The following is a 13,130-nucleotide window of genomic DNA, read 5'->3' as shown; positions in this document are numbered from 1 at the left end:
CACTTTAGAATCCATGGATAATGAACGTTAAGATGAAGAGTGGGAAGAAGAATAAACAGAAAAACGAGGACAAGCTTTTAAGACAAACCTGCTGGCTGTGTACGGGCACACATTCTCCCTCCTGCAGAAGGGCTGGTTTTCTACCCTCTGCACCTGGCACGGAGGAGCAGTACCGAGTCGTGGCTAGAAGCTACAGCCCTGGGACCAGGCTACCGGGGATTTAGTCTAACTGGGTGACTTTACACAACTGAGGGCCCCATGTAGCTTATTTTCCTCCCCTGTGAAGGGAGCTGATAACAGCCGTATGTCACAAGGTTGTCGTGACATAGGAGCTAATACTTGCAGAACGTTTAGAATCTGACCAGAGTAAATGAATGTTTGCTATTATTTTACATAATAAGAGAACGTTTAAAAGGTCAGACACATGGTAGGTAGTCAATAAGCACAAGCTCCCCATTTTTATTGTTATTCTATGACAGCTGTCCCACCTTCCCCCCAGTCCCCACACCACCACCCCAAGTTGCTCTCTCCTGCCCCGCCCACCCATGCCTTTCTTTATATATGATTTAGATCACTCAGAAGACTCACATTCATTGAAAAGTACGTGCCTCTTGTCAGTTACCTTGGAACTATGATAAGTAGGTGCTTACTACATTTTTGCATGGTTAGCCAGTTTGTTTGTTTTTACTCTTTTCCAGTGGCTCTTCTTCATCCCTTCCTAAATGCCATTTTCCTACTCAAACAGGTGTGATAACTGCCACCTCGGCCAAATCGGTTTACCCACGTTAACGGGTTCGTCTAGTAGAACCTATTGAAACAGATAGTGTGTCAGGTTTCTGTTCATGGAACCTGGCAGTTTTCTCTAATTCATTTCTTCTTTCTGTATGGCCTCAATAAGCAATCGTATTTCTAAGTTTTAACTCCTCTCATCTCAAATGACACTTTCTGGGTAATATACCAGTTTTCTCCACTAGCCTATACATTTCATATATGCAAGGATGTTCAAAGCTAAATCCCACCTCCTAGTAAATTGCGTGGAACCAGAGGTACTTTATAAGTATTTGCTGAAGATGTCAGTCAATCCTGAAGGCATGAATAAAATATAAAAAGAAACATCCTCTTCCCACAATAACTGAGACCTAATTAAGAGATGTCTGCAATGAATCGGGATATTAGTTGCCTTCTACTTTTAAAAGAGAAAGTCGATTTTTGAAACCTAAACTGATACCATGGATTTAATTTAATACAGTTATAACAGTTTTCAGACAGTATCTTTGAGTATCCACATTCATCCCAATCGCCGAGGCCTTCAATGGCAACATGATATACAGTGAGAACAGTTAAGAACATGCCAAAATTAAGCTAGTCCTCCACTTTCCAGTGTCACCAGGCCATTACAACAGAGGGCAGGACACTGGAGTTTGGACTCACGCTTCCCGCCGCCTCAGATTCCTTTTTCATAGACACAGAATGGCTTGCTCCATCACTGTATTCCAGTCTCTGTCCCAATGTCCCTTTTTCAGAGAGGCATTCCCTCATAATTTTAGCTAAGATAAGTCACTTCCCTCCCCCACCATTTTTTATTTCCTTTTCTTTCTTTAAAAAAAAAAACATTTAAAACTAGGTTTATTCAGGTATGACTGACCTACAATAAACTGCACAAATTTAAAGTGTCCAGTTCGGTGACTGACAGACGGGACACCTGTGAAACCATTGTCCCAATCAAGAAAATAAATATCCATCCCCTCCAAAAGTTTCCTCGTGTCCGTTTGTCATCCCTGCCACTCCCCTTCTCCCCATCCCCAGGTAGTCATTGATCCACTTGTCCATCACTGTAGATAAGTGTGTGATCTCTAGAATTTTATATAAATGGTATTGTACAAAATGCAGTCTTTGGAGGAGGATTCTAGTTTCTTTTACTCTGCAGAATTATTTTTACATTCATCTATGTGATACATGCGTGAATTTGTTCCTTTTTACTGCTGAGTAATAATCCATTGTGTGAACGGGCCACGATTTGTTGATCCATTCATCTGTTGGTGCACATTTAGGTTATTTCCAGCTGTTGGCTGCTATGAACATTCACATACAAGTCTCTGGTTGGCATACGCTTTCATTTTTCTTGGGGAAATGCCCAGCAGTAGTATAGCTGGGCCATGTAGTAGATGTATATTGACTTTTTAAGAAATACTCTTTTTCCTGTGGTGGTTGGACCATTTTACATCCCCACTGGCCGTGTCTGAGAATCCCAGTTGATCCACATCATTGTCAACACTTGGTGTGGTCAGCGTTTTTAAATTTACACATTCCAATGAGTGGTATCACATTGTAGTTTTCATTTGTACTTTCTTAATATCAAATGATGAACATCTTTGATGTGATTATTTGCTGGGTATATGTCTTCCCTGGTAAAGTGTCTGTTTAAATCTTTAGCTTATTTAAAATCATTGATTTCTTGTTTACTTGTTACTAAGTTTTGAGAGTTTTTTTATATATGTGATACAAGACTGTTATCAGATATAATTTGCATTTGCATTATCTTTCTTCTCATCAGCAGTTTGTCTTTTAATTCTCATCAGAGTGTCTTTCAAATTGTCTTTCAGAGAATTTTAAAATTTTGACGAATTCTAATGATCGTTGTTTCTTTTAGAATTGCGCTTTTGTTGCCTAGCCCTAGTTCAAGATTTCCCCTAAAATTATTTTCCTAAATTTTCTTCTAGAAGTTTTATAGTTTGAGATTTTACACTTAGAACTGTGATTGTTATATAAAGTGCAAGATATGGATTGAAATCCGTTTTTTTGTATATGGACCTCCAGTTGTCACAGCACCGTTCATGGATAAGTTTCTCCTTTCCTCCCAGCACTGCCTTTTCACCTTTGTCAAAAACCAGTCGGGCCTCTGAGTGTCACTTTGTTTCTCAACCCTTCCTTCTGTTCCATGCCTCTCTTTGTCTGCCCTAAGACTAATGCACCACTGTGGTAATGACCCTAGCTTTAGATGGCCGGAACTTCAAATGGCATACCTTCTCCAGGTTTGTTCTTTTTTGACGTTATTTGGATTATTCCTGGTCCTTTGCATTTCCATAGAAACTTTAGGGAAAGTTTGACAATTTACCCACATACACAAATTTAAGCCTTTTGGAGTTATGATTGGGATTACAATGAATCTATCAATAAATTGGGGAAAAACTGACATGTTAAAATAATGTTGAGTCCTTCAATCCATGAATATGCTTTATTGTTCTGTTTATTGAGGTCTTATATGATTTCTTCCAGCAGTGCTTTGTAGTTTTAAGTGTATAGGTCTGACGAGTTTTTTCACTGATTTACTCCTTAAAATGTCTTGTTTTCTATGCCATTGTAAATTATGCAGTTTTTAATTTCAAGTTCTGGTTGTTCATCGTTGGTGTCTAGAAATACAATGGACTTCTATATATTGATCCTGTATCCAGCAACCTTGCTAAACGTGTTATACTGGTGGCTTTTTATGTGTACCTCACAGAATTTTTATATAGATGATCATGTCCTGTGCAAACAGAAACAGTTGAACTTTATCCTTTCGAGCTGGACACACTTTATTTCTTTTTCACGAGTCATTGCGCTGGCCCGAATTCCAGGACAATGTTAGATGGAAATGGTGAGAGTGGGCATCCTTGTCTGGCTCTCTGCATTTAGCAGGGAAGCGTTCCGTCTTTCACAAGTAGGTTGTTTATAGATGCCTTTTTATGAGGGTTGAGAAATTCCTCTCTAGTTCGCTGAGAGTTTTTATGAGGAATGGATGTTGGGGTTTTTCAAATGATTTTTGTCTGCATCTACTGAGAGGATGTAATGGTTTTTCTTTAGTAATTAATATGGTGAATTATATTAATTGGGTTTTAAGTGTTAAAGACAGGTTGCATTATTGGGATAAACCCAACTTGGGCATGTTTTATTATTTTTATATGATAGTGAATATATTTGTTGAGATTTAAAGAATTGTTACGTCTGTGTGCATGACAAACATTGACCTGTTGGTTTTCTTTTCTCAAATGGCTTTGTCCGATTTGGGTATCAGAGTAATGCTGACTTCATATCTTGAATTATGAAGATGTTTAAGTATAAGTATAATTACTGTAATAAAAAGATATTCATTAGGAAACTTTTCATGTGTGAGCTTTGATAGTTGTGTCTTTCAATAAATTTATCCATTTCACTTAAGCTGTTGAATATTTTAGCATAAAATTATTCATAATATTTCTTTATTATCCTTATTAATATCTGTAGTCTCTGTAAGTCTATCACTTCTGTCATTCTTAATATTGGTTAATTATTTATTCTGGGTTTTTTTCTGGTTAGCCTGACCAGTGCTTTATCAGTTTCATGGGTTATCTCCAATAACAGTTTTTTGTTTCGTTGATTTATTCTATTGATTTTTCTTTTTTTCTATTTTATTTATTTTTTAATTTTTATTTTATTTCTGCTTACTTGAAGGATTTTTGGTTTTCTCATTTCTTAAACTAGATGATAAAATTACTGAATTGAAATTTTCTTTATTTCTAATATAGATATTTAATACTGTAAATTTCTCTTTAAGCACCACTTTAGCTAAAGCCACAAATTTTGATATGCTGTACTATTATTTTCATTTAGTTCAAAATTTTCTGAGTATATGAGAATGTATTTTTAAAAACCCAAATAAAAACAGAAATACCAAGGTGGAGAAAGTTATGAGGATATAAGACAACAATGATCAAAAAATCTTTACAATAATTAAATCTAAACTGATATGATAAACACAATGTGAGAGTTCTACACACATATTGAATAAGGGATCATTAAGTAGAAGGAATATCCTATAAGTGAAATGCTAGTAATAGACTAGAACAAAGTTTTAAAAATGATTATCAGCAAAACCTAAGAATAGGTTGGGAAAAGGTAAAGGAAAAGCATTTTAGAAGTTACAACACATATGAGAATAGAGAAGAAAAATATTCCAAAAGCCTAATTTTACTGGAGTAGGTGAGAAATTGACTGTATTAAAGAGGGAAAGAATTAGTACCTTATTTTCAAATAATTCTAGAAAAGCATGTCTGATATTTAGAGCAGGAAAAAGAAAAGTAATCATGAACAAAGTGGAGAAGTATCACAAAATCTCAAATTTCAAAAGGCAAAAATGGAATGAATAGGAATACCATGAGACCAAAAAATTGAAGAAAAGGAAAATAAGGAAACAAACTTGTAGGTAAATATAAAAAAAGATGAAATGGTTAAAATCAAGCATGATTTTCATTACCTTAGATGTATTTGTCTATTAAAATGTAAGCCACCAGATTGTAGGGGTTTTTTAATAATTCCAGATTAAAAAAATAATTCATTATAGGCTATTTAGTACAGACATATTTCCTAAATGCTCATTTTAGAAAGTTAAAAACAGGCTAGATACCAAAAACATGATCATTAAAGGAAAAATTGATACATTGACTCATCAAAATTAAAAACTTTAGCTCTGCAAAAATCTGGAGAATCAAAGACAGACTACACACTGGGAGCAAATATTTGTGAATAAAAAAATCTACAAAGACCTTGTATTGATAATATATAGAGCCCTCAAAATTCAATAATATCAAAACCAAACAATCCAGTTAGAAAGTAAGCAAAAGACATGAACAGACATTTTACCAAAAAGGATGCGTGAATGCCAAATAAACACATAAAAATATGTTCACCATCAGTAGCCACGAGGGAAATGCAAATTAAAACCACAATAAAGTACCATTACACACCTATCAGAATAGCTAACATTTCCTAAAAAATAGTGATTGCAACAAATTCTGGTGAAGATGCAAAGACACTTTCTCTCTCATACATTTCTAAATAGAATGTAAAATGATACGACCACTCTGGAAAATAATACAATAGTTTATTATAAAATGAAACATGCATTTACCGAGTGACCCAGCAATTGCACTCTTAGACATTTATCCTAGATAAAAGGAAACTTATGTTCACAGAAAAACCTATACACTAATGATCATAAAAGTTTTATTTGTAACAGCTAAAAGCTGCAAATGACCCAAATGTCTTTCAGTGGGTGAATTATTAATCAAACTCTAATACATCCATATCATAGAAAACTACTCAGCAATAAAAAGAAATGAGCTACTGAGCCCTGGCTGGTGTGGCTTAATGGATTGAGCACCGGACTGCAAAGGAAAGGGTCACAGGTTCGATTCCCAGTCAGGGCACATGCCTGGGTTGCAGGCCAGGTCCCAGTAGGGGGCGAGCAAGAGGCAACCACATATTGCTGTTTCTCTCCCTCTCTTTCTCCCTCCCTTCACCTCTCTCTAAAAATAAATAAATAAAATCTTAAAAAAAAAAAGAAATGAGCTACTGATACACAGAATAACTTGTATGGGTTTCCAGGGAATTATGCTGAATGGAAAAAGACCATCCCAAGCTCACACACTGTATGATTCCATGCATGTAACAGTCTTGAAATGACAAAATGATAGAGGTTGAGAACAGATTAGTAGTTGCTAGTGGGAGAGGGAGGGAGATGGCTATGGCTATGAAAGGGTACCAGGAAGGATTCTTGGGATGGTAGTATATTTATCTTGACCTTGATTATGGTCACATGGTCTACATGTGATAAAATTGCAAAGAACTAAACATACAACACATACATGCACACACATACACAAATAAGCACCTGTAAAACTGGTGAAATCTGAGTAAGATCAATGGATTTTACCAACACCAGTTACCTGATTGTGATACTGTGCTATAGATGTACAGGGCGCTACCACTGGGGAAAACTGGGTGAAGTCTACACAAAATCTCTTTCTCATTATTTCTTATAACTGCAGGTGAATCTATAATGAACTCAAAATACAAAGTTTTTAAAAAGAAAATGAAGGGGTGGGCCTGGAGATAACATGCAAAGAAATGAATAAAATACAATATATCAAAATTGTGGACTATTGTAATTTAAAGATTAAATTTTAGCTTATCATTCACTTGGTAGAATTCCATCAGGCTTTGTTGAAAAAGTGAGGTTCAGAAAAGTGAGTGTGATATGAATATATTTTTATGGAAAACTGTCCAAAGTAACCCCCGCATTTACATATCATATACATATGCATGCATATGTATTGGTACATATCTGTGTCTGTGCCAATGGGTGAATGTGCATGAAAGATACACACTAGTTTGTTATCATGAATACCTTAAGGACAGGATGGATGACACAGATAGTATGGAGGGACAGGGGAAGAAGTAACAAAAAATGGAAGAAGAACAAAAACTAGAGAGCACTAAAAATAGCAGTATGTGTAAAACAATAGCAGTGTACACATATCCAGCTGTGTGTATTTTGTTCTTATAAATGTAAAGAAAATTAAGAATTATTTTTATTATTTTTGTCTTATTATTATTCAATAATTGTGAATTGATTGAGTTATAATTTATGTATCATTCAATTCACCCACTTAAAGTGTATAATTCAGTGGTTTTTAGTATATTCACAGAGATGCACAACTACCACCACAGTCAATTTTAAACCATTTTTATCACCTTAGAAAGAAACCCCGTATCTATTAACAGTCACTGACTTTTAACCCCCAAGCCTCTCTCCCTACCGCTAGGCAACCACTAATCTACATTCTGTTCCTATAGAGTTGCCTTTTCTGGATATTTCATATAAATGGAATCATACAAAATATATGATATTTTACAAATGGCTTCTTTCACTTATAACATTTCCAAAGTTCATCCATGTTATAGCATTTATCGTTAACTCATTTCTTTTTATTGCCACACAGTATCCCATTTTATGGGTCTGTCACATGGTATTTATCCACTCAAGGGCGCAGCCTTGCCCATGGGCACAGCCATCCTGGGACAACAGTGGTCACAGCAGAGGTCTCTTTCTCTCTTTCCCCAACCCTTCTTTTCAGCTATAATCCTCATGTGGTATCACACCCAGATATCAGGCTCCCCTAGTGGCCAGCTGATTTCTGCGTTGTTTTTGACAGCTCCCTGAGATATGAACTGTTCCAGCGTCTTGTCCAGTTACATTGGAATGGTTGTTAAGGCCAGCCTTGGAAGTTTGTTAAGACCGCAAGAGGACACTTTCCACGGTCTCTTTTTCTGATTCTCTACAACTAGCTGGCCTACCACTGAGCTAGCTGCCCTAAGGGAGATACTAGTCAGTCTCCTTTTAATTGCTTATCATAAAAATCTTTATTGTTTTCAATAACCCACTTAGGCTTGAATGCCCTCATACTCTGTTTCAAATAATATCAATTTCTTGGGGTGGAGCTTTACAGCACTCTCTGCTTAGGGATGGACTCTCCCCTTTGGCAAGAGCTTTGAACCACTCTTCTGGGCTCTGGGCAGGGATGGTAGCCTCACCTCCTCCTCTTGACTTTCCGGGCCTGGGACCTCAGGCCTAGGATCAGGCTGGATGAGGGCCCTGAGGGCCTCACCGCTCCGAGGCTGCTGCAGTGGGTGGAGCCTCCACTTTAGGAATGGGGGCTGGGAGGGCACAGGGAACCCATGGCATCGCAGCTACACATGCACAGACATCTAACCTCTGAAATTGAACTTGGAGTTAGGGGAATCGGAAACGTTACTGGCCCGCCTCTTTTGATGAGACACCGTGTGCCATGGGTGGGAGCTGCGGAGAGACGGAGCCGCGTCCTCTCGGGCCCAGCCACCCAGAGGGGAGTTTCTTTCCAGCTGAGCTGGGAGGGAACCAGTCATGGCTCCAGGGCCATAGATTCTCTCTGTTCTTAACACAACTTGAATGGATATTCTTGAATGATATGTCTTCATCCTCTGTATGTTTCTGAGACAATTTCCAGAGATTCCAAGTGGTGGTTTCATTTTTCTGTACAATTATGCGTGCTTGGCCTGGGGTAGGGTCCATGGAGCTCTTTGCATTGCCATTGTGGAAGTGGAACCCTCGGGATTATTTTTTGAAAGACCGTGTCAAAGAAAATTCCCGGTTTCATCACACACTATGAGCTTCAATTCCCTTATCTCTAAATGGGGATAATAATCCACGCCACGCTGCTTCGGACATAGTAGCCCAGAATAACTTTTAGTTTCTTCCTTCCCTCCTCTTATCTCACTTTTGGGACTTAAAGAAGTTCTGGTTGAATGACGGTGCCCGCCCACTAATGTGTTGTTCTGCTTTAAGAACTTGAAGGCTCCAACAAAGTGTTTCAAGGAAGCATATACTTAAACACTATTGAAAATGACCTTCAGACCTGGACCCGGTTTCTTTTAGAGGTTTGGCTCCTGAGAAAATACTTTAACTAAATAACTTTAACTACATGACTCAAGGTCCTTTCTTCTTCCTCTCCCTACCTCACCACCTCTCTCCACCCAATTGTCTCCTAACTCACTTCCCTCTGGCATTGTAACCTTTCACCAAAATATGAGAACTTCTGAGTATAAAATTAAATGATTGAACAGTTAAAAGAATAAAATTAAATCAGTCTATAAAATAATTTGTCAAGTGGTTAGTACCCAGTATTCTGTCTGAGCTATTTTTGTATAGCATCCTAGACCTTGAAACCCCCCCGATAGATAAATGATAGATAGATATAGATCTCTGTCTCTCTCTTTCTATTAAGAAACAAATATCCTATGAAAGTCATTTCCATTGTCATTCATTTATGTAACCAAGATGATTTCATTCCTTAGATGTGTGTGGCAGTCTTCCCTGTACTTCAGCCCTGTTTTGCATCTCAAGAGAGGAGATGGGATTTGAGGAGCTGGCTGCAGATAGGCATATGTCTTACCAAGTCCAAATGTTATTGCAGCATTTGCTGGCTCTTTGTGTAGTTTATTCACCTACTCACAGCTGATAGTGATGGAGGGGAACCATGCGGATGTGAGCCTAGAAGAGGCTGTAATTAATACTTCATTCCACCCGGTACCAGCATTAGAGACGTCCAAGGGCAAAACACAAAACAATTTGTGTTTTGTTCTTAAGATCTCATACAGGTAATATTGTGAACCAGAATTTCTTAGAATGGATTTCTAGACAGCTACAAACGTTTCGACCTTCCTAAAAGACCGAACCAATCAAGGATAAATTGTAATCAAGTGAAAGAGAGGATGGGGATTATAAACAAAAATTCACCTGAAAATTCTATTTAGAAATCCAGAATTTACAATTCTTTTGTAAAGACTTCACATACTTGGGAGACATTTAAAAACAAAAAAAAATTAAATAAAAACTAGGAGGATGTTCTGTAGTTTGGATCATGAAAATAAAGTTCCATGATTTGGGTTGGCAGAGTCATTCTGATCCCTTACTGTGTGCCATATTAGGAAGACATTCCTACATTCAAGAATAAGTCTTATACACCAATAACTTTAATGTGAGACAGAAAATACGTGTTATAATAGAGAATCTAAAAATGCCACTTAAGATAAATAAGGAAGAGATTCATTCCCATTAGGGGGGATTAGAGGAGGTTTCATAAAAAGTGTCACCTGATTCTAAGCCAATGACGGGGCGGAAATGTGGGGACGTAATAAAGCCAACTGGCATACGTTACAGGCTGCCTTTAGAGACCAGCCAGTAATCCCAGCTAATGGGAACACTGGGGAGAGGGAAATAAAGGTGGATTATTTGTAGCTGACCATAAAGAGGCCCCAAAATATCATCAAAGAAGTCGAGAGTTTATTTTGAAGCCAACTGAAAACCATGAAAGAGTTTTGGGAAAGGGAGTAATAATGAAAATAGTCCTTTAGAGAACTTATTCTGACACTTACAATATAAAATAGGTTTTTGAAATATCAGGGGTGGGAAGACCGATGCCACAGGCACTGCTGCCTTAAGCCAGGGGTCCTGGATGCGGAGAGCAGGGTTAAAGCCAGTCCATGTTCGGTAAACAGGAAATAGAATCAAGGGACTGAAAGCTGGAGACTCGGCAGTGAGGGATGAGGAGAACTTGGGAACTGATGGCAGCAGTGAAGGAGAGAGTGCGAGAGACATTTTCAAGTTTAATGTCTGTGTTCTGGGAGGTTGTCAATGTTTTTAAAAAGAAGAAGGAAACAGGGAAAGATAAGATTTGGGGAAAGAAGAAAAATGATGTTTTGTTTATTCAATAAGTACTTAGTGAGCATTTACTATGCACCGGGCCCTGTTCAGGGTGGGGGAGGGGGGAGTTAATGAGAATTATTTTTAATTTTTAAAACACCAGTGTGGCCCTGGCTGGCGTAGCTCAGTGGATTGAGTGCAGGCTGTGAACCAAAGCATCGTAGGTTCAATTCCCACTCAGGGCATATGTCTGGGTTGCAGGCCATGGCCCCCAGCAACCACACATTGATGTTTCTCTCTCTCTCTCTTTCTCCCTCCCTTCCCTCTCTAAAAATAAAGAAATAAAATCTTTTAAAATACAAGTAAATTTAATTATAAAAAAAACCACCCATGTGAAAAAGGCTCTGTTCTCACTCTGGGACTCCAAAGGCAGAGCTGGAGCCAGTGAGTAGAGTCAGGTAGGAAGGAAAATATCTTTCTAATAAACGGAGTCTTCTTGATAAGTAGTAAGAGCTCTGTTACAGGCAGCATTCAAGCATAAATTAGATGGTATTCTTCCAGGAACACTGTGACAAGGGGTTCATGTGGCCAGGGGTGGTGAGGGCAGGGCTGGGGGGCCAGTAGAGTAACCTTTTTTCAAGTTCATTCCTAATCTGAAGGAAGAGTCTTATTCTTCCTGAAGATCCGGCCCTATGGGTTCTATTATTACTCTCTCCTCTCTCTTAATTATTAAATTAATTACTCAGTCTGGCTGCCATTCAGTAAAACTCACACATTTACATCTGCTATTCTTGAATTATTTTCGGTTAGGGCTGCTCTTCTTTATTTAAAAATTCTACCCAGTAATGTTACCTTTATAGCTAATTTAGAATGATAACACTGGCAGACACGGTTTATAAATATCAGAGGGGAGAAGGATTTTTTGTGCCTGGTAATACTTTTGTTTGAAAGAAGCCATGCAAACAAGAAATGAATTATCTTGACTTCAGGATTGAGATGCAGTTTCTGTATTTTGCAGTAATTCAAAAATGAAAAAAAAAAAAAGAATCTCAGAGAAGTTCCTCTTGATGCCGTGCGGTAAAGAAAGAGAATCATTATTCTCCAAACACTGTAAAGCTTCAGATCAGCACCGTTTATCTGTGCTGCATTTTAGAAAGAAGAAGAAAGGGAAGGAGAGAAAGGGGAACGGGGAACCTGTAGGGAGCTCCGCTATAAGCTATAGTTAACGCTTTGCATTTCCTGGTGTCTTTTGAAACGTAAAATTCCACAACAAATAGCTCTGTAACGCATAACCGGTATGAAGATTCAATTCAGATTTCAGCACTTTGGTTTGCTTTTGAGTCTTGCTATTTTCTGCATTTGTTTTGACTGCTCTCATCATTCAAGATTGACGCTTGGATGGGTGTGTAGGAGGAAGCAGCTTACAGCTTGCAGACAAAAAAAAATATCTGCCTTATCTGATGGCTATTATTGAAAATGCGAGGTGTAGCCTGGGCTGGGTAATGAAGGGGAGCGAGCGAGGGGGAGCAGGGAGCAGGGAGCTGCATACTGATGAGTGTAGGAGTACTTGATAAAAAGAATTCTGGCTGCTGGCCGTGCATTGCTCATTGTGGAGTACTCCAACAATCACACAGAACGCAGACCAGCCTAAGCCGACAGCTTGATGTGCCTTCTTCTGCTGCCCGGTTTTGGGGGCTGTGTGACGTACTGGTCGGTAGTAAAGATTAATATGTAAGAAATGTGGAGCTAGGATCAAGTCATACTCCGCAGCCTGCCTGGCAAACTATGTTTTACTTCTGACTTTGCTCTCTCGCTGAGAACATTAATCTGTCAAGCTGGCGGGCTCCTTTGATAGCAACTTTCCCAGGAGCATGATGTGGCAATGCCACCTCTCAGCCCAGGACTACCGCTATTACCCCGTGGACGGCTACTCCCTGCTTAAACGCTTCCCTCTTCATCCTCTTACAGGACCCAGATGCCCTGTCCAAACAGTGGGACAATGGTTGGAAAGCATTGGGCTACCTCAGTACGAGAACCACCTGATGGCTAATGGATTTGACAATGTGCAGTTTATGGTAAGACGCTCTCTGTG

At 38.5% G+C, this 13,130-nt stretch overlaps 1 protein-coding gene across 13 annotated transcripts in view; it reads left to right on the top strand.

Moving 5' to 3' along the window:
* Positions 1-13,130, top strand: part of ANKS1B (ankyrin repeat and sterile alpha motif domain containing 1B) — an 833,247-nt gene that overhangs the window by 478,340 nt on the left and 341,777 nt on the right. For 12 of the 13 annotated variants that reach the window (XM_028531910.2, XM_036019451.1, XM_028531904.2 and 9 more), the window contains one exon: positions 13,007-13,113. In XM_028531910.2, coding sequence (XP_028387711.2) covers positions 13,007-13,113 — 107 coding nt within the window. Of the gene's footprint in view, positions 1-12,775; positions 13,114-13,130 lie in introns of those variants that run through there. The other variant, XM_028531914.2, reaches the window with a different exon arrangement.

The sequence above is a fragment of the Phyllostomus discolor genome, chromosome 2 (genome assembly GCF_004126475.2).
Source record: "Phyllostomus discolor isolate MPI-MPIP mPhyDis1 chromosome 2, mPhyDis1.pri.v3, whole genome shotgun sequence".
Taxonomy (NCBI): domain Eukaryota; kingdom Metazoa; phylum Chordata; class Mammalia; order Chiroptera; family Phyllostomidae; genus Phyllostomus; species Phyllostomus discolor.
The sequence above is the reverse complement of the archived record's forward strand: the minus strand, read 5'-3'. Positions and strand labels throughout refer to the sequence as shown.